Source organism: Triturus cristatus, chromosome 12, assembly GCF_964204655.1.
Source record: "Triturus cristatus chromosome 12, aTriCri1.1, whole genome shotgun sequence".
NCBI lineage: Eukaryota > Metazoa > Chordata > Amphibia > Caudata > Salamandridae > Triturus > Triturus cristatus.
The window spans coordinates 475,921,668-475,943,987 of NC_140595.1; the positions used below are offsets into that span (position 1 = coordinate 475,921,668).

The window sequence follows — 22,320 nt, forward strand, 5'->3', positions numbered from 1 at the left end:
TATAATGAGTTGCTGAATCATATAAATCCCAGCTAACCGCTGTTCATCTGGGGTGAGATTCAAAAATGCGCGTGCTACTGTATCATCACTATATTTTCCGGGACTGTCCACCCAATGGACAGCTGCCCTAGCTAAATCTTGTTCACCCATAGAATCGAGGAAATGATAACCCCTTCGTTCTCGGAGTAGTTTGTCGGCGGCTTGGAACGAATGCTCGTTAGACCTGATGTTAATTATAGGTATTTGGAAATTCCTGTTATTATCTGGACATATCGGACGTATCGGGTCAATAGGACATCTATTACTATTACAAGATCTTCCTTTACCTACATAGGCTATGGTGTCTGACTGTCCTGCGGGCAGTCCTGACCCTTCCTCCTCGTTTTGTTCGAACTCGTCTACCGCTAATCTTTCTTCGTGTAGGCGTTCTATTTCTTTACGGATCTTTCGGCACATGGCTATTATACAATTTTGTTTATCATGTCTACCTTCTGATATATTCTGGCTCCATCTGGTAAGAATTTGCATTGCTTCCGGGTCTACCCCCGGTCGGTCTTGATTTCTGATCACACAATTTATGAGGAAACGTAACAGTTCCCCCTGTATCTCCACTTTCTGATATTCCATAGCTCTGTTAATACATTCAGAATCTCGCCCTGTTTGAACAAAATGATATATATTATCTAGATGCGCAGTCATTCCTGGTAACTTCCCTAGATACACCGCGGCTCGTCTGATACGTAATGATGCCAGGGTCATTTCGTCCTCTTTGCCGGGCACAGGGTCATATCTACAATCTACAAGAAGTTCCTTAAGCGTACGGGCATTTATGAGTTTGGGGGTACGTGAATGTGCTGACTCTTGAAAGGTAAGTTTATTTATTCTGGGTGGCGTAGAAAAAATGTTGCTAGCACCTCCCGTAGCCCCATCTAGGGTGTCGGGTGTGAAAGGATTCGTTGAACGTGACACAGCAACTATAGGTGTAGACACAGCTATAGAAGCAGCTGTAGAAACAGATGTAGAAACAGATGTGCTTGCCGGAACTTGTGACACGATCTGTTGCTGTAGGGATACGGGTACTAGATCTTGGCGTTGAACCTCCCTGGTATGCGGTCTATGTGGGGCGGAATTAGCATATTCGGGAGCTGCGTCGTCTAAATATGAGGAGAGAAAGACATCTTCTGCGGTTCTAGGATGCCCCTTAGGATGTACCTTTATTGGGAATAATGGGGGCGGCAAGTCTTTCGGTATTTCTGGAGTAGCTTTAGGTAATCCTTCGGCTAGAAGGGGATACATACCATTCATAAGGGCATTTCTTTGTCTGTCTACTTGTTCTGATTTCACTCTGATACCTTCCTCGATTAATAGATTTTCTCGAACTTTATTGGAATTCTCTTTACTCTTCTCCTCCTGTCTACGTGCTTTTTCTGTACGTCTATGAGATTCTTTACGCCATAACTCAACGGCATCTTTCTGTGACTGTCTGACTTTCCTTTTCCATAACTCTTCTTCTACTTTCATGATGCACTCTGCATCCCAGGTTCCCGCTGCGGGCCACCTCTGACTTTCTGGTAATTCCTTGGTGTAGTCTACCCATAAATCAAGAAATAATATAGCGTCTAAGCCATGTTTGTGATACATGAAGTACCCTGGAGTGTCCCTAGGAGGAATAGGTACAGCTTCTTCGAGTACCCCTTTTCTTGTAGTGATCTGTCTTCATTTCGAAAAGAGCGGCATATTGAGAACTGATCTGATACTTGATTTTGAACACACTTAGTACAAAAGCACAATAATGAACAACCATTCATACCACAATATGCAGGACGTTTAACACATGAAACATTAAACATTTTTTTTTTAACCTTTAAAATAACCAACAATGATGATCGTCTGCATAACTAATCACCAAGCATAATTCTTTGACAATAACTAGATACTTCGGAATACTTGATATACTGCTAAACAGTACATATACACTGCTAAAACAGTGCAGACCGGATTTGTGTACCCAAACCCGTCTTGACCGGCACAACCTATGTGCACGTCAGAAATGCCTCCCCAGTAATGGTACTCACCGGGTAGCTTCGGAAACGGAAGGCCTCGGAGACTGAACTTGGACCGGACTGGACTCGACTCGACTCGTTGGAAACTGGACTTGACTTCGAACTGGTGGGCCTCTGTATACCTCGGATCTTGCTCTCTCAGCTAGGCTCTGGTCGGGATACTTCGCACTTCTCACCGCCTCGTCTGGGTGTTGATCGCAGCCTCAGTCGCCCCCGCTTGACCGGAGGGAGATACAGGAAATCCTGCTGGTACGCGTTATTGTCCGTCCAGCTGTGGCAGGAGACCGGGCCTGCAACTCACCGCCGGCGCGTGAGATGAGAAAGTGTCCCTGTTCGGGCGCCATTCATGTGGTAAATAAAATTCATTACCGGGACTTAATTTGATACGGAAACATAATAAAATAGCTCAGTAAAATGAGAGGCAGAATCCGTGGTATCAGAGGTTCGGAATGGGCTTTATTCCAATGATCGATTATAATCGGTTGCTCCAAGTTCCATCACCACGGAGGTTCAGGAAGTGAAGTACATACTTTATTGACAAGAAATGACTTTTATAGTACATACATTACAATGAAGCGAATGCAGTAGGCGTAACAATTGATAAGGAAAATGACGATTCATATGCGTAACCGAAAATGGGTGTAATAAGGAGTAAAAAGGAACATAATTGGTTATGATGTCATATATAGGTGGATCTATAAGATAATACTTGGCATAGATGCGCGCGCAGCAGCATGACGTGTGATTGACGTGCAACTAGGGGGTGAAGGGGACTTGACGTTTAGCTCTACATGTGGAGACGAAAAGTCTGGGGGGTCAAGTCAACCTAATCCCAAATCATATCTAACATCCTATGTTTAAAGAACTATGTTATCCACAAAAGAAGGACTCTCGGACAGAATCTATTCTATACTGACCGTGCGTGCGTGTACAAGCGTCTAAGTGTCTACACTAAATGCGAGGGGGTAGGAATATTCCATGGTAACAGGACTATGAATTACTTGCATAAAGACAGAGAAGCCGAGCCATTGCTCGGTAGCTGGAAGGAATGTTTACTTAAACTACTAGACAGGAATGCATCGGCTGAGGGGCGAAGCAGATAACTCGAAGGTGAAATACAGTTCTTGGCAGAGAATAGGCCGATGTCAGGCTTCGTGAGCCGCGCAGAGAATGAGACAAAGTTCATGGTCACAGATGCAGGCTCAGACTGGAGTTTTCAGAGGCAGAAGGCAAGAAGAGTTTGATGACAGAATCAGGGCCTACTTGCCTGGACTGTAAAATGGCATAAGTGAACCATATAAAGCCGGTGGCCTTTCATACTTAGGAATGGAATATCCGGCCTATTCATGGCGGATCTGACAGAGGACATGTTGACGGTGGACGCACATGTGTTTGCGTCTTCATAACTGGAACTGGAGGGAACATACATGTACTTGTAACATGCACATGGAACCGTCGGGGTCCAAGATAGGGGACATAACTGACCAGAAAAATCCATATTTCCACAAAACGATGATTAGCTCGGTTTGTGTGTTCCACTCGGAGTCTATAAAAGAATGTATTAGACTTTACCCCTACAGACGAATTTTTTCAGTTGTTTGTATGTATTAAGTAATTGTTCTCCCCGACAGAACCACTTGTTGAACTTTTTATTAATGCCCAGGTTTTGTAGTCCACAGGGTTACCCCATTGACTCCAATGGTTCATTATTTTCAAAACACCTTTTTTCCCCTGAAATTTCCAGTTTATTGTTTTATTCATTAAAGTCCAGTCAAGAACATTTAGTGCGCCGATTTATATAAAATAGAACATATATAAAGCGGGGTATAAGAAAAATAATAATTTAAAGTAAAAAATTGAATATTAAAATAATTTCAAGAAATACATTATACATTTGCTGTGGAGGGAAGAACAATTTAACGTAGCACCAGGATTGTCTAATGTGCAGTAGTCTCTATGAACCAGACTAAGAGAAGGCCTCCGAGACTGACTTTTACATCTGAATTAAATAACTAAAACTTAGTGAATTTTTGCACCAGTGCACATCCTAATTGAGTGTGCCCACATTTTTCTGTACCATTATTCCATTTAAAAAGTGCTCTCTCCTACACATGCATTAACACTCTGAATTAGAACATGCGCTGGTGTCAACCTCCCCGTGACATTGTGTGCAGCCCTTTCTGTTACATGCTTAATTTGTGAATTAATAAGTGGAAGGGCCCTGACCAGGAGGCCACTGCAGCTTGAATCACCCATCCTCCCTGTCATTACTGCCAAAACAACTACTAATCATCTCTCTCGCCTGCAAGTGCGACAGTTCAGATAATTTCAGGTCTTCAAAGCTAAAAGAATGGCTGGGGAGGCTAGTATTAGTTACTTTGTTAATGTAAATTGTATTCATACCCAACTGTTTTGCTCATCTCTAAATTAGATAAGCAGCGCCACCATGTGGCAGACTGTCAAACCCCGTCCAGGCAGCGAGCACTCCCTCCCCGCTCCCCCCTGGTTGTTGCCATCGCTGCGCGCTTTTCCCTTAATTACCACTTGACCACTTCTTGGTGCCTGAAAAGGTCGCAGTTTTATTTTTACAACAAACATTTTGTAACATGAAATCTTCATATTTCAATTTCAACATTCATGGTCTTACTATAGTCCTTCAACGACCATGTTTCATTTTTATCTATTGTTCATTATTTTCTCTATTCCCATACTGGACCCAGCCACCCCAATTGCCTGGGAGAGGAGGGAGGGGCCCCAATCCCTGTTTTTCGATTCGCGGGTCTAGGCTTCAGCTTGCTACCGATTTGGAGGGTGTCCCTTCATGGGCATGCCCGGGCTGCAAGTGCCGTCCCGCTCGTCCTGTATCCTTTCGGGGCCCTTCCTTCTCCCAGGGGTCTCTGCCGTTTGGCATCCCAAGGACCTTACTTGAGCATCTACTCTATTTTCTTGCGGCTGGGTCCTTGTCATCTTCTCCGTCTGTACCCCTGCCGTGAGGCATCCCCGGGGTCCTGCAGGAGTGTCATCTCTGTTCTTTCTCTGGCGGCACGCCGCCCAATGGCTCCCCCAGTGCCCCTGGCGTGAGGCATCCAAGGACACTGTGTGAGCCTTTCATCTATCTCCTAGTACTTTCGTTCTCTACTAGGTTCCTCGTGTCAGCTCCGCTACCCTTCCCCCCTACGGCTGCGACGCCCGTATCCATAGGTGTGGGTGGGTGGGCTTTTCTTCTTCTTCTTACGCGAGGGGGAGCCTTGAAATTGAATTCCCTGGGCCGTTGGCCCCTTTTAGCCTCCCCCTTGCCTACCTCTCACGCCCCCTGATTGGGGGGGGAGCTTCCTTTGTTTGTGGGCCTATCATGCCCTCCCTGGCCTAGCCGGGTTTTCCTAATTGCGGGGGCGTGGCGTGGAGGGGTCCCGCCGCAGGCCGGCGTTTTACCCTAAGCCTCTATCGGGTCCGGCTTTGCCTTCCCCGGCCTGGGTCCTAACCCCGTCCAGGCAGCGAGCACTCCCTCCCCGCTCCCCCCTGGTTGTTGCCATCGCTGCGCGCTTTTCCCTTAATTACCACTTGACCACTTCTTGGTGCCTGAAAAGGTCGCAGTTTTATTTTTACAACAAACATTTTGTAACATGAAATCTTCATATTTCAATTTCAACATTCATGGTCTTACTATAGTCCTTCAACGACCATGTTTCATTTTTATCTATTGTTCATTATTTTCTCTATTCCCATACTGGACCCAGCCGCCCCAATTGCCTGGGAGAGGAGGGAGGGGCCCCAATCCCTGTTTTTCGATTCGCGGGTCTAGGCTTCAACTTGCTACCGATTTGGAGGGTGTCCCTTCCTGGGCATGCCCGGGCTGCAAGTGCCGTCCCGCTCGTCCTGTATCCTTTCGGGGCCCTTCCTTCTCCCAGGGGTCTCTGCCGTTTGGCATCCCAAGGACCTTACTTGAGCATCTACTCTATTTTCTTGCGGCTGGGTCCTTGTCATCTTCTCCGTCTGTACCCCTGCCGTGAGGCATCCCCGGGGTCCTGCAGGAGTGTCATCTCTGTTCTTTCTCTGGCGGCACGCCGCCCAATGGCTCCCCCAGTGCCCCTGGCGTGAGGCATCCAAGGACACTGTGTGAGCCTTTCATCTATCTCCTAGTACTTTCGTTCTCTACTAGGTTCCTCGTGTCAGCTCCGCTACCCTTCCCCCCCTACGGCTGCGACGCCCGTATCCATAGGTGTGGGTGGGTGGGCTTTTCTTCTTCTTCTTACGCGAGGGGGAGCCTTGAAATTGAATTCCCTGGGCCGTTGGCCCCTTTTAGCCTCCCCCTTGCCTACCTCTCTCGCCCCCTGATTGGGGGGGGAGCTTCCTTTGTTTGTGGGCCTATCATGCCCTCCCTGGCCTAGCCGGGTTTTCCTAATTGCGGGGGCGTGGCGTGGAGGGGTCCCGCCGCCGGCCGGCGTTTTACCCTAGGCCTCTATCGGGTCCGGCTTTGCCTTCCCCGGCCTGGGTCCTAACCCCGTCCAGGCAGCGAGCACTCCCTCCCCGCTCCCCCCTGGTTGTTGCCATCGCTGCGCGCTTTTCCCTTAATTACCACTTGACCACTTCTTGGTGCCTGAAAAGGTCGCAGTTTTATTTTTACAACAAACATTTTGTAACATGAAATCTTCATATTTCAATTTCAACATTCATGGTCTTACTATAGTCCTTCAACGACCATGTTTCATTTTTATCTATTGTTCATTATTTTCTCTATTCCCATACTGGACCCAGCCGCCCCAATTGCCTGGGAGAGGAGGGAGGGGCCCCAATCCCTGTGTTTCGATTCGCGGGTCTAGGCTTCAACTTGCTACCGATTTGGAGGGTGTCCCTTCCTGGGCATGCCTGGGCTGCAAGTGCCGTCCCGCTCGTCCTGTATCCTTTCGGGGCCCTCCCTTCTCCCAGGGGTCTCTGCCGTTTGGCATCCCAAGGACCTTACTTGAGCATCTACTCTATTTTCTTGCGGCTGGGTCCTTGTCATCTTCTCCGTCTGTACCCCTGCCGTGAGACATCCCCGGGGTCCTGCAGGAGTGTCATCTCTGTTCTTTCTCTGGCGGCACGCCGCCCAATGGCTCCCCCAGTGCCCCTGGCGTGAGGCATCCAAGGACACTGTGTGAGCCTTTCATCTATCTCCTAGTACTTTCGTTCTCTACTAGGTTCCTCGTGTCAGCTCCGCCACGCTCTCTACGGTTTTTCGATCGGAGGGAGCTCCCCCCTTAGCTCGGCCTAACCTCGCTACCTACTCGCCCTTCCTAGCTCGAATATGCCCACGATGTACCGCATGAACTTGTCTCTTCCTGTCCCCGTGTGGTATGCCCTGACTACTACCAGTTTATGCACCCGTGCTGCTTGACATCCACCCCTGGGCCTTGTAAGCTTTGTCCCTGGTGGTGTTCAGCTCTCTTCAGGATTTTTTTTTTTTTTTTTAAACCCTCTAGCTTCGCCTCCTCTAGCTATGCTTGCTGCGTGGCGCAGGTATGCTGGGCTAAATTTTCGTAATTGACATTGAGGAAATTGGGGGGGGGGGGCCGAAACGCGGATACCCCAGGTTCTTAACTTGACCATCGCCCTGACCACGGGTAGGTTTTGCACTGCCCTGTCCGGGTTTGCTCTTTTCGAAAATTATAATATTTAATATGACAACAACAATTGGGATGTCCTACACACCTCAGGGACACATAATTATCATTTCGTGTATGCCCCAATATTAATGGTGCCACCGCTATGCTTTTTTTTTTTTTTTTTTTTTTTGCTCAGTTTTGTCTTACCAACTCGTCTTTTAACTTCAGGGACCTGCAACTCGCAGATCTTCGTTTCGTATAGAAAGTGCAGTTGCACATCCACTGGACACTATACATCTGGTTTGTTCTAGCTAGGGAAAGTCTCTCCAGAGCTAAATCTCCCTGTGAACTCCATGTAATTGCGTTTATCGCTGCTAGTTGGGCAACCTAATATGGTGGTACAGGTTGAGTCTTTTCTGAATGGTACTTTGTAAGGTACTGGGACTTGTGAGGTAATTGGGTCATTTGTCATGGCTGTGCTAACCCAGCATGGGATTTGTTGTCACGCTTCCCATCTCAGATGCTTAAGGCTGGGCTTGATAAGCCGGCCGCCCTTTGAACCCTGCTATTTATCTACTGGAGGTGGACGGATTGGTTTGGCATTGCGCCTCTGGTGGAGCACAGCAGCGTGGGCACCTTGCGGCATAGTGCCGACATAAACACAAGCCAGACACAGTTTTTAGTTTACGATCGCACTCCTGGCGCTGCCTTGCTCTCTGGGTAATTGCCCTCCCAGTGTGCTAACCCGGGGCTTTTTTTTTTTTTAATTTTTTTATTTTTTATTTTTTTTAACTCTTCCCTTGCGCCCCCTGCACCCTTAGTGCGCCTGTGTACTGCTGAGGGGGCGTAGGAGACCCCCCCCCCCCCTCATGGTTCGACCTATATTTGGCCTAAAAGTCAATTCCCTGCCCTCGAAATCGCCATGTGCGCGTTTATCGCCTTAAGCGCGGATCTTTCTAACTGGGGGGAGACTGCCGCTGTCTCCGTGACTCACGCGCGCCAGTGCACGGGGAGATTCGACGGCCCTACCCTGATTCCTCCGCACCAAATACGACAGGGGGTGTACTCCCTGTTCTTTCGAACTCCCAAAAAGAACAGCACACTCCGACCAATCTACGCCCTCTCGGGTCTTTTAACAGATACATTTTTTCAGACCTTCTACAGACCTTCTAAAGATGACTACTCTACAAGTCGCCTATTCCAGTGCTGCGCCTTGGGAATAACATGGTGGCTCTCTAGCTCAAGGACACCTACTTCCACCTTACTTTCTGTACAGCATATTACCAGTACCTCGAGTTTGCGGTAATTGAACATCACTACTAGTTCGAATCACTACTAGCTCGAATTGCTACCCTTCGGGGAACAGAATAACCCCATGGATATTCACAAAATATTTTGCGGTGGTTTTACCACATTTGCATTGCAACAACAACTCCTGTCTTTCAGCAAACATTAGGTAGCTTTTCTCCTGCACTCATGTATGCTGCTCGTCTCTATTGAAGCAGCCTGTTCTTGGTTGTTGTGTGAATCATTCCATCTGACATGGTGGGAATTATTTTATTTCGATATCAGCAGACAGCCTGTCGGGGAAATATCCTTCCTACGAAAAATTGTACTACATGGGAGGCGGCGTTGTCTTCGCTTCATGCTCCGAACCGTGACTGGCCTCGAATGAGATAATGCAACACTTTCACCCAGTGATTCTAGTGTCGCCATGCAAACATTCTGACAATTGCAATCCTCAGAACCGGGCGACGTCCTCGGTCTTGCACCTTGATTGTAAACCCCTCATTATGCCGCTAAATTTACATTTCAGAGGGACCGTGTTCGCGCCGTGTTTGAAGGTCTATTAAGCCTTTACAGCACCTGCTGCAGTGTTTCTTCCCGCCGGCAATTCCCCGGCCTCGCATAACTGTCCAGAAAATCGTGCGATTAATTATCTCCCTGGAGGGAGATCGGTGTTTGTACGGTTGAGGTTCTGACTTAGTGAAGTTAGTGCAGAGGTTAATATGCCTGCTGCAAAGAACGTGTACCAAGTGGAGTACAGACTGCATATGATGTAAACCGCTCCGCAGATTACTACTTCCGAAAGAGGCATCCTTATGTTACTTGCAATTTATAACTTAAAATCCCACTACAGTGAGCTATCATCCCCTCCCCGAACTGCATATACACCGCTAAATATACATTATTAGAACATTCATCAATGTTGCAAAAGGGGTTAATTTGGCTATACATCAAGTCTTATTTTCAGAGAAAAACTCCCAACTAAGCTGTTTGTTTTCGACTCCGCGTGCGTGCTTCGCCACACCAAGCACTCGTACCCTATACTGCCTAGCAGTCTGAATGACCTGTGACTTCTACACTTTCCGTCCTTTGGCTTATTATCATTTCCTATACACGGATTTACACCTACGCTTGGTTGACTCTGCGTCATGCGTGTGTGATGCCAGGTGCCCGGACCCCCACACTGATGTGGAGGCCCTATATAACTAATTCAATGCCTCTGCGAGCGTGTGGTTATGGTGGCTTGGTCGCTGTTAAGGGTGCTAGTACGCGAGTGCGTGGTGGAGTTGGGGCGGGGGCGGCCCCCCACATTGTTGCACAGGGCGCCCCAGCACTAAAAACCGGCCCTGTTTTCTTCCCAACTGCTACCACATCTCCATTCCTCGTAGGACGTGTGCGATGGGAAGAGCGGTGCGACCGGTGCTACCGCACCGGGTGATGGCTTCCCTAAGGCGCCGTGTTTGAAAGTTTCCGAAGCTCTTTTAAGCATCTGCCGCGGCGTTTCGTCCCGCCGGCAATTACCAGGCCGCACATAATTGTCAAGAAGACTCATTGATTAATTATCCTCATGGAGAGAGCTCACTGCTTTCTAAAGTTGAGGTTTCGACTCAGGTGAAGTTAGTGCAGGGGTTTACTACGCCTGCTGCAAAGACGTGTCCCGAGTATATTACAGACTGCATATGCTTGGGTTTTATAATTTAAAGCGCAATTGTCACAAACTCGTGTGACTTAGGCGAAGTTAGTGCAGAGGGTTACTATGCCTGCTGCCAAGAACGTGTACCCAGTAGATTACCACCTGCATATGACGTAAAACGAACCGCAGACTACTGCGTTCAACAGAGACATCTTTTGCTCCTTGGAATTTATAACTTAACGTTCCACTATAGAATAGTGAGCTCTTAACTTTCATCCCGGAACTGCATGTAACCCGCAAAATATACATTATTAGAACCTTCCTTACTGTTCCAAAAAAGGGGTTACTTTGGCTAGAACCAGTATGGATGATATGCCCTTTCGAGGTCGACCCCCCAAACGTCAGGTCACATTCTTTCTGTGATCAATGCCGGGGCGGGGTCTTAGCGATCGTGAGTAGGCTGGCCGCAACCCTGGCTTACCAAAATGATTCGGCCGTGCCCTAGCTTAGCGCAGCCCCGCTTCTTACCTTTTTCTCTTAATTTTGCTTCCGGGCTCGCCATGGGGGCACCGCCGCCCGCACCAGTCTTCCGCCTTTCGGGGGCACCGCCGCCCGCACCGACCCTCGCGTGGTTCGTGTCCTGCCGTGATTTTTTGCCAGTTGCTCGCTCGAAGTCGCCAGTCGTTGCTCCTGTTGATCCGGGCACCGCCGTATTGGCTCCAAGTGCCCGTGAGTCCTGAATCTGTGGTGGACCCTGCCCGTCCCTCGACGACAGATGGGGCGGGGGTGATTGCCGCATTCTTTCCCTTCCGACAAAAGGGCGCGAAATGCCATGTAGCGTCCTTGCGTCCTCTTCTCCGGTCGGGTTGGCTTCCCCGGCCTTACTTTCTGCCTTCCGTGCGATGGCGCGGCCTTCCTTTCCGTCTTCCCTGCGAAGGCGCGAAACCCCCGATGCCGTTGTTCCCATCCTTCTTCCACACCTTACGCAGGAGGTCGTGGGGACCTGCTGCAGTGCATACAAAGGTTCGAATTCACAGCGGAGCTGTGGAGCTGTGCGTCTGACTCCGCGATTCCCTGCGAGGCTCTCTGAACACCTCACTTTGTTTCAGCCGCTGCCGGTGAAGGGCAGCCCGATGTCCCTGCCTCCTCCGCTCGGATCGTGCCGGCCCGTGTGGAGGCTCTTGATCCCACTGCTCCCATTCTTTTGCGGCTATAAACTTCCCGCCTCTCTGCAGTCCCCCTCGCGTGGGAGCGCGGCCCCGTCGGCCGGAAAGTCGCCTGGAGCCTGCCGGGGTCCTTTGTCCTGCTGGTGTTTGGCGCGAAAGCCCGATGATCTCCGCAGGTACTCCAGCCGATTTTCTTCTTCTTCTTACGCGAGGGGGAGCCTTGAAATTGAATTCCCTGGGCCGTTGGCCCCTTTTAGCCTCCCCCTTGCCTACCTCTCTCGCCCCCTGATTGGGGGGGGGAGCTTCCTTTGTTTGTGGGCCTATCATGCCCTCCCTGGCCTAGCCGGGTTTTCCTAATTGCGGGGGCGTGGCGTGGAGGGGTCCCGCCGCCGACCGGCGTTTTACCCTAGGCCTCTATCGGGTCCGGCTTTGCCTTCCCCGGCCTGGGTCCTTAAGTGCGGTGTTGACAATTAAGTGCTGGTGCCGAGCACAGGAAACCAATCAAGTGCTGGAAACCACGGGCTCAATTTGTTACTTGCAGTGCACTGGCGCATAAAGTGAAGAAGGTATGCCCTCATTTGCATGGGGATGTGGTCATAGGCGAATCGGGGCACGTGTTTGTCCAGGTCTTTGGGGCATTATATTGTGATCAGCCTCGACTGTGATTTCTTGGATCACAAAGATGTCCCCGATATCGTGTGGAGGCTACTCGTCCGCTTTACCAGAGCTCTAGGTGAAACTAGAAATTGGAACACGCCTTCCAGCTCGCGCGAGATATTTTTCTGGCCTAGATTATGGGTGGAGAGCACATTGTCACGGATGTTTAGCTTGGAATCTACCTTGCGAGTTTTACGTTTGACACACATTATATGCAGGCATTGGAAAGCAGGGCTCAGGTTATGAATGGGAATGCCAACAGCCATGGCCATTTAAATCTGTGTTGCATTTTCTACGCAAAAGTATTGATTTGAAAGTCCGATTCATTTATTAAGGACGCGATTGCCCCTGCAGAACGCTTTTCAGTCCCATGGTTAAGGTGGCCAAAGAAAAAAGAGCAACCAGGCATAGTTTGTGCTGGAAATGGCAGGATTAGCCACGATGAAGGACATTGTAGAAACTGTAACCGGCTTCCCTGAGCTCACATCGAGCTGTGTGCAGTGTGAAATAAAGCATATGATGATTTAAGATCAGATTGAAATAAGCCGACCGGAAGAGCATTATTTCATCAATGTAGGAGAGCCCCGGCTGTCGAACGGCATTCTACAGATGAGAAGATACGCATGGCTTTATATTTTTGAGGACAGTGGCGTTTTAAGAGGACACAGTTAGTACTTGCTTTAAAGTGCGGGTCAGACAGTAGAGTTGAGAATGAAGAATAAATGCAGTAGGGTTTTCACTGTGGACAGCGGTGGGGTCAATGCAATCCAGCGCACACTTGCAACAAAGTATGGAATTAAACTAAACGTTTTGTTGACCTTCAGCCTTAGTCGTCAACAGGGCTTCTATTTCTCTAAGTGTCTGAAATGGCCACTAATTTTGCAACTGCACCCCTCAATGACACCACAATTTAAAACGCGGTGCATATTTCAGCCCCATGATGACCTAGTCTTCCTCTAGTTCCCTTAGTGGCTTAAAGTAGAAGGTGAACAGGTTTGGTGCACTGAGCGCTCTTCATGTCATGGGTAGGAGGAACAGGATATGAACGAGGTAAGTTTCACAAATTAAGTTCGCAGTGGGATAGACCCACTGTTCTTATTCTCTGTCCTGATGCACTTGGACAAGATAAATAGATAGATTGATCGATCGATAGGTAATGCTCTTTGCTAAAAGCTACAGAGATCCAATACAGTCAGAACACCAGCATTTCCCCTGTCCAGCACAGGTAGAGCATCACTCAAAACGTGTAACGTGGCTTTTGAGGCGCTAGATTGCTCTTCCCCATTCTAGATTAGGTGAAGCTGATAGACAAAACGCCTACCTGTACCTGTTAGCCATTCAAGTCGTTTGGCTTGTGCATGCTTTACCCTTCCAAATTCCCCAACACCTGCTTAGGGTATCTAATTGACCCTGCTCCCACCCAGTGTGGGTCAACATTGAGGAAAACACCGTCATAAAGGGGTATTCGGGTACTCGATGTGGAAAGTGAAACGCCGTGTAGGGAAGCCCAAATCCAACCAGCGTGTAATGCAGAATAGCAAGCAGCAAAGCAAAAGTTTCAAATACAATTGTCATTTCAACTGACAGGGCCTTAGGCTAGAAAAAGGGTCAGTTGGAGCAGCGCGCTAAAACATGCACATTTGGATCCCGTATATATACATTTTCATGTAATATAAATCAATGTGAGAAGATAATTTCACAACAAGTAATTGGTTTCAGAAGACACTTATCTAATATGCAGGTGACCTTAACTTTTCCTCCAAGCTAGCAACTTGAAAGTCCTTGGAAGGCAGATGGTATTCTAATCCACAACTACTGACTCTATTCTCGTGACAAACCCCCCTTTCTTTGGCAGGGGTCTATAACGAGGTGGTGATTGCTGAAATGTGCAATATACTATACAAGACAGAGGGCCTGATTTAGATCTTTGCGGGACTCCCGTCGTCTCTCCGCGGCAGAGTATCTAAGAGCTCCACCAACTTGATGGTATGCCGCCCGCTATATTTAGATGTATGCTGGCTGAACAGCTGTCTGCATCGACAAACTGTTGTCATGTAAGTGGCGCACTGTCATCGAGGTGGCGGACTCCTCTGCTGACTAACTATACTCAGTCGCCGTGAGGTCGGCGGGTTTGTGCCAAGCCTTTTTAAATGTCCCTGTTGTGCTGGTGTCATCCTAGCGGGGTTTGCTGATGGAGTGAGTCCCTGGTGGACTGGAGATTCGTAAGTAGTACTGATTTATGTATCAGTACACATATATGTTGTGTTTGCTTCTAAAATCTATGTAGGTAATGTTATGCCCCTTTTCATACATATTGCATAGCACACAAACAACACACACACTGTGTTGAAAGCACACCCACAGGCACCACAAGCACAACACACACGTTAGAACGGGTGCCGCCAGGACGCGCAATCGTTTTTCTATCAAAAATACTTGATGAACACACACATGTTCTTCTCCCTCGTCACCATCGCTGTGAACTTGTATTCAACCGCATTTCGGTTGACTTTGACCTTTTATCACTTCAATATACTACCATTTGGATTATTGTTCATCCCCTACTCGCGGCACCATTTTCTTGTGATTTGCTTAAATAAGCATACCCGTTCATACCGATTTTTAAGACTGATGACACGTGCTGTTTGCTGGGTTGGAAGTATCACCGGCATTCCGATTACCCCACACCTACGAGACTTCTTACAGACTTAGTTTGCTGTCTTACAATTTCTTCTGTCCACTTGAGTACCCAGCCGGGTTAGAATTATCACCGGGCACCGGTTTTGGGACTTCACTACGTTCACGCGGCGGGTTGCGTATCTCTAAGGAATAAAAGAACATCCATTACCATTGAAGAAATCTGTACATCTTGCTCTTTCTACTGTAGTATTTACTGGTTTTATTTTGTATGTGTGCACAGGATAACATTGCACAAGCACAACACCCCCAACCAGCACAATAACATAATTTTCCTTTTAAGTGTCAACACAAGTGTATTCATTTTACCTTGATATGTTGTTAAATGTAGACTAATGCATTATACATAAAAAGAAAATGCATGTAAGAGCAATGTAAAAATAAATGAGACTAAAGCAATTGTCAACACACTATTCATAGTAAAACAAGTGTAAAAGAAGCTTACCTTAGATCCCGGCGACAATGGAGTTGGTCAGTGTCATGGTCATGTAGTAGCAGCAAAGGGAGGCCCTGGACAATGGGGTTGAAGATGGACACAGAAAAAAAGTTACGTTTGTACCTCATTTCCTTTGAGTCCACCAATAAAAAAGTAGGAGGTATCCCTGCCACAGGTTCCTCAATGGAAAGGCACATCGTGGTTGGCCCGGCAGTAATCTTGGCTGGACTCCCGCCGACAGCTGCTTCTGCCTATGACGCTGTCGACGTGGGTGAAAATTCCTTTGCAGAGTCAGCAGCACACAGGCGGTCTTTCGCCATGGACCGCTTATATCTAAATAGAGTGGGTGGACCGCCATGTAGGTGGGTGGTGAAACCGTTGAAAAAGTGAAGGCGGGACCAGACTGTCCAGATCTAAACCAGGCCCGAATGGATTCTTGGTCTACCATAGCCTAGCAAAGTTGTCCGTGAACACAATACAGAATAAAACTAGAATCAGAGTGAAATGATTGCTTTCCAGCTGTATATTTGTAATGTAGTGTAATGTGTTTTAACACAATTCTTTTTATGAATATTCTGCATGTAACCATTTCTCATCACACATATACTGGGTATAATATAGCATAATAAATGATGTTCGTACAACAGTAATTTCGTTGAAGTGGAACTCTGAAAGCTGTGGTCAACAAATATTTACTTGCTTCTGCATTCATGCTAAAGTACTAAAATGGAACTCAAACTTTTTCGATGTTCACACACAACATGGCCCAGGGATCAATATGTGCATGCTACTGTTTACACGTACTCATAACATAATGGTCCAATGCCGGCATATGTCAGGATACTCACTCTGTGTTTTGCTCTTTAGGCAAAGCGGGCTTGACAGTTTGCCAAACGGATGAATTCTTGTGTAAAAACGGCAAGTGTATACCGAGTACCTGGAAATGCAATTCAGCAGACGAATGTGGGGACAATTCAGATGAAAAGAATTGCACAGTTCCCCCAACAGAGCCTCCGTCTACCCTCTGCCCCCTTGGAACATTTCAGTGTAGCATCGCCCATTCCACGCAATGTTTGTCCAATGAATTAAGATGCAACTCAGCAAAGGACTGTGTCAATGGCTCAGATGAAGAAAACTGCCCTGATCTTTCTTGTGGCAAGAAACTTGGTAATTTCTATGGGTCCTTCGCTTCGCCAGACTTGTTCCGCTCTGACCATAGTCGGGCAGATCTTCATTGCACTTGGTATGTCGATACTCAGGATAACCGCCATGTCATTCTGCAGCTTGATTTGCAGCTTGGTTACAGCGACTACGTAAGAGTGTATGATGGTATCGGAGAGAGGGCTGACAGGCTGGTGCAGATGCTGTCTTACCACAACAACAGACATTCCGTGAACATTGAGTCCACAAAGGGTCAACTCACCGTTTCATATCATGCCCGAGCGAAGAGTTCTGGCCATGGGTTCAACGCAACCTATCAGGTAAAAGGCTATTGCCTCCCTTGGGAGCATCCGTGTGGCGACAATGACGAGTGCTTTTCCAATAAGCAGCACTGCGATGGTTGGTGGCACTGCCCAAACGGGAAAGACGAAGAAAACTGCCCTGCTTGCCAAAAGAACGAGTATCCATGTGAGGGCAGCAGTGGTCTATGCTACTCTGTTCTTGACCGATGTAACAACCAAAAAAACTGCCCTGACGGTTCAGATGAAAAGAACTGCTTCTCCTGCCAGCCAGGGAACTTTCACTGTGGCACCAATCTGTGCATCTTCGAGACCTGGCGTTGTGACGGGCAGGAGGACTGCCAGGACGGAAGCGACGAACACGACTGCCTGGTGATAGTGCCCAGAAAAGTCATCACTGCTGCACTTATTGGGACTCTGGTGTGCGGCTTGCTGTTGGTGATCGCTCTAGGATGTGCTTTCAAACTCTACTCTCTTCGGACCCGAGAATACAGGTAAGAATTTCAAGGATAGTAAATTTGAATGCTATGTTTTCTATGTGCAAATTGTCTAGGTCTTGGTATATTTGTCACACCAGGTATTTAGATGCTATTGGAAATACATTTTACTATTTAACTGCTAGCTCTGACTTCATCAGTGTACCTCCAGGGCTATTTTGGTCGAAGCCCTGCAGTGGGCTTGTGTGTAATCAAGCTGCCTATAACCGAGTTCTGCCCCAAAACGCAGCCTACTTTGCACTGGTTAGAAGCAACATATCTGTAATCTCTGTTTACTAGATGCCGACAACAGAAGGGTGTGGCTGCATATTTCAGTGAACCTCATTTCGTCAACTACTTTGCACTGAGAATTGGTTGCATATTAAATAAACTTAATTTGCTAAGTGTGTTGCATTGGGTGCTTGTTTAAATCAAGTTTGTTTTACCCACAACTTATGCGAAATACTGCGTAAATTGTTTTAAATCGACTCAATTTTGTCCTCAACATGAGCAGAACAATACGAGGGCTGAATCCTGAACTGTGGTCTTTTAATCTATGAAAGACAATGAATGAATACAGGCATTTCCAGAGCGCACGGCTAGTCCGAGGGGTGTCCCGGCGCTAATTGGAAAGCAAGAAGGCACCAAAAGTCATAATTGGAGGGTAAAAAGCCAGGTCTTGTTTTCTGAAAGGCTGCTCGCCTCCGATTTGGGGTAATTAAGAAGGCAAGCTGGTCCAGGCTAGGGGGGCCAGGAGGTAGAAAGATCTACCTCCGGTTCTTGCTCGCCTTACCCTGGGAACTTTGGTCAGGTAGCCATGGGAAGAGCTGAGACGTCTGAGGGTAGTTTACCATTGGATCCGGGAAGATAAGTATTCAGGTCTAGAGTGGTTAAGAGCTCTGTGCATGAAGACCAGACTCTTAAACAGCATCCTCTTTGGGGCACAATCCCGTGTAATTTCTTCCAATAAGAAGAGATTGATGTTAGTCTGGGTAATTTAAGGACCAAGTGGGCCACTGCATTTTGAACAATTTGTAATTTCTTTAGTAGGTATTTTGGGAGACTAGACTAGAGGGCATTAGCGGAATGCTATGCTTGCTAGTGTCAAAAGCCGCCAACAATTAAATGAGTAATCCTTCACTAAACCACATAATCTATCTTGTTAAAGTAAACTATAAATTTATGTTTATTGTGCAGAAGTGTTCTCAGATGCTGTTTAAATTTGCTCATTCTGTTGGGAAATGAAGGACTGTTGCATTTTATTATATGGCATTTATATAGCGCATGCAATTCACAATGAGGTGCTGAAATATTTTTCCAGATGAGTAGTCATGGGTATCACGTATTGTATTGTGTTGCATTGCAACATTAATATAGCGCTAACCAGGTCTGTGTGGCACGCTGTAGCGCTTGCCTATATGGGTAGCGTGCTACACTGTACAGTGTGTGTGTGGTTGGAAGGGTGCTGCCTTTGTTTTGATCCTATGTGGGGAGTGTTTTTATATCGCTGTGAGAACCATCAAGGGGTGCTTTTTGTGTAATGGAAAGCAGCTGTTAGCAGCGTGATAGGTGAAGTGTGAGAGGTAAGCTTGCAATTTATGGTTTTCTGTAAGATGACAGCTTTGAGCAGCTCTCAAGGGTCTTTTTTTGGTATTTATTTTCATAGTCAACTTCTCCAGTGTTAGTTATTAGTCATTGGTCACGATTCACAAATTTAATTTTGCATAACGTAAAATAGCACTAATTATTACAAAATGTAATCTCACACCTGCGATTGTAAATCTCCATCGACCTTGTAAAAAAATTAGCAGATCAAAGGACTGACTTGTGCACTACGTCTGTTGGGCTTATGCAAGACAATGCCATTCTAGTCAATGTCAAAAGACACCAATAATAATAAATAATAAAATAAAATCAGTCTAAGATTGTCCACGATAGATATAAGAGTAAACTTGGTTATGCCCGCTGTGTGAACTCCGATTTAACTTGGCTCTCGAAATTGAATGTCTTTAGAAACATCTGAAAGTTGCGGGAGCGATCGATTCTACCAGTGGGGAAAATGATAGAAGGTTATAAATAATAATTGATGAACCTGAGTTCCTAACAATTTGTGATGTAATGGATAAGAATAAATTAATTGATGAACTTTGGGATACTTGCTCAATACAATTGACCATTTTAGCACAGTTCCTGATACTGAACCATGCATCACTATTTCTTCCTTCAAAAATTAAGGATGCTGCAGTCTTCGGCTCACATATTACACTCAAGCTTTATGCTACACTGGCTACTGGTAAATGCTGAGGTAAGGTTTAAATCCCTGCTGATATCGGAAATGATCACAATCTGTCTAGCATTGTGTTTTTTTCTCTCTACACCCTCCTACCCTTTATGTTCCTGCTGTGCAATTCTATCAGCACCAGCCACCATTAACAATTTAGAAAGAAACTCCTCTACCTCTGGGTATAATGTGAAAACTGCTTTCCTCATTACTATAAACATGAAAAATACCTTTACTTTGATGACTTCTGTTTATCCTAGTGGCCGGAACAATCAAATGAGCTGGAAAGGGCTGCTCTGCAGCAAAACATTTTCCATTAGCATAAAATAAGACCTCTAAATACAATGTAAGCAAGAAGTGCATTTCCATGAACTGCTTAAAGAATAATTGATCAAAGCATTGGCAGTTGGTTCTTCTCTCTTTTTTTTTTTAATAGGAAATGCTGAAACCGTGTCTTGAAATTATATCTACGTCTGCGCTCTAAAAACTGGTTTATTCTATCATTCGCCACTATTATTAGCAGTTTTTTACTTCTTTCAGTAGCAAAAATAAAAGTTTTTTATTTAAGTTTCTTTTGTTTTGGAGCCTTCCACTTTTAGCCAATATTTTCTCCTTTTTGCCATGAGCACCAGCTGCAACTATTTGGTCATCCTAAAGGTAGAAGGGATGGTATGGCTGTTGAAGATCAACGTTTACATGGCCCTGCTTGCCCCCATCGTCAGAACCTATGGACTCAACCTAGTGTCATACGTAGACGACACCCAACTCATCCTCTCCCTATCCAATGAACCCAACACTGTCAAACACAACTTTCGAGAAGGCATGGAAGCCGTCGCAAAATGGATGAAAAACAGCTGCCTACAACTAAACACCGACAAGACAGAAGTACTTATCATGGGCCCAAACCCTGACACCTGGAACGACACCTGGTGGTCCCCCACCCTCGGAAACCCGCTCACCCCCACGGACCACGCACGCACGCAACATGGGAATCATCCTGGACTCCGAGCTCAAAATGAACCGCCAGATCAACTCCGTCTCGTCGTCCTGCTTCCACACCCTTCGCCTCCTACGTAAGACCTTCAAATGGATCCCCCTCGAACACAGAAAGACCGCCACTCACGCGTGATCACCAGCAGATTTGACTACGGAATAAACAAAAACCTCACCCGCAAGCTACAGAACATCCAGAACACCGCTGCAAGACTGGTCCTCAACCTGCCAAGACACAGCCACATCTCCCAGCACCTGCGCACACTCCACTGGCTTCCCATCGAGGCAAGAGTCTCCTTCAAGATGCTCACCTACGCACACAAGGCCCTCCACGACACGGGACCAGCATACTTGAACAGCCGACTCAAATTCCACACACCCCAAAGGACCCTATGATCAATCCAGCTCTCCTACGCCGTGGTCCCACGCACCAGAAAAACAGATTGGGAGGCTGCTCCTTCTCCTTCTTCGTGGCCAAAGCCTGGAACGCCCTTCCGCTCCACCTCAGACAGACAACATTGTTTCCCATCTTCGTAAGAAACCTCAAAACTTGGCTCTTTGTCGGTCCCCCACCTTGATGGACTGGAACCTGCACCCCCATGCCTTGAGACCCTTGCGGGTGAGTAGTCACGCTTAACAAACGCCTGATTGATTGATTGAAGTGACCTAGCCAATTTTGAATGTGGTACATGCCTCACGAGTAGTCTATGGAGACTAATTTAGGGGGTATGACGCCATATTCGGTACCTCCCGTTGCCATGCAAGTTGGGTTTTGCATTGGAAACATTCTTTAGATTGGTAAAGGAGTATTTGGACATTCCCGCCTTCATGGTAAGACAAAGGTAGGGCTAGTACAGCAGGTTGGATTAACCAGTGTCTTCACCTCTTCAAGTTAAATGTATGTGCACATAATTTATAGAATCTATTTCTGTGGAGATATATGCCTGTAGTTGAAAGGTACACAAAAGGAACATCGGTATGCACTGCAGAGCTTTCTTTGTTAGGATAGAACATTATGGCTAAGGATGAGACCATGGATGCTCCCACCTAGCAATAGAGGTGATCACTGAAAATGTGGTGAACACCCACAGAGTCATACTACCCTTTGTATGTATTCACAAACGTTCTCTTTGGACTTTTCTACAGTTTAAATTTATTCTGCAAAAATGTTCAAAGTGTTGACTAACAGAGTGGAAACGCTTCCCAAATAACACCTTGTGTTTGGCTCAGGGATGTAGGAGAAGGGATTTTATCACTAGAAATATATTTTGCTGGGTAAAAAGACTGTCAATCTTCAAAAATCTGAAGTTGACTCAAAACATAGGTAGAAGTCAGTGAAGAGTAGATTTGTAATTTTTAAAAATGTTTATTAGTCAGCCAGTTCATACCTTGCAAAAGATATATAGATTGTGAACGTACGTTTTGTAACTTTTTTGATGCACTCTTGGAAACTTAAGTGAATGTCTAGTGAAAATCCTAGAATTATTACTGATTAAATAAAGGAAACTTTGATTCCTGGAATGGTGAGAAATTGCAACAATTTTTAAACTTGTTTGGGGCATGTTCCTGCTCGAAAGAATTGAGGAATT

The 22,320-nt window shown here is 46.6% G+C and overlaps 1 protein-coding gene across 2 annotated transcripts in view; it reads left to right on the plus strand.

Annotated features, from left to right (window-relative positions):
* LRP3 (LDL receptor related protein 3) overlaps nucleotides 1–22,320 on the plus strand; it is a 113,205-nt gene that overhangs the window by 67,823 nt on the left and 23,062 nt on the right. For both annotated transcript variants that reach the window (XM_085639511.1, XM_085639512.1), the window contains exon 5: nucleotides 16,389–17,475. In XM_085639511.1, the coding sequence (XP_085495637.1) occupies nucleotides 16,389–17,475 (1,087 nt within the window). The remainder of the gene's footprint in view (nucleotides 1–16,388; nucleotides 17,476–22,320) is intronic.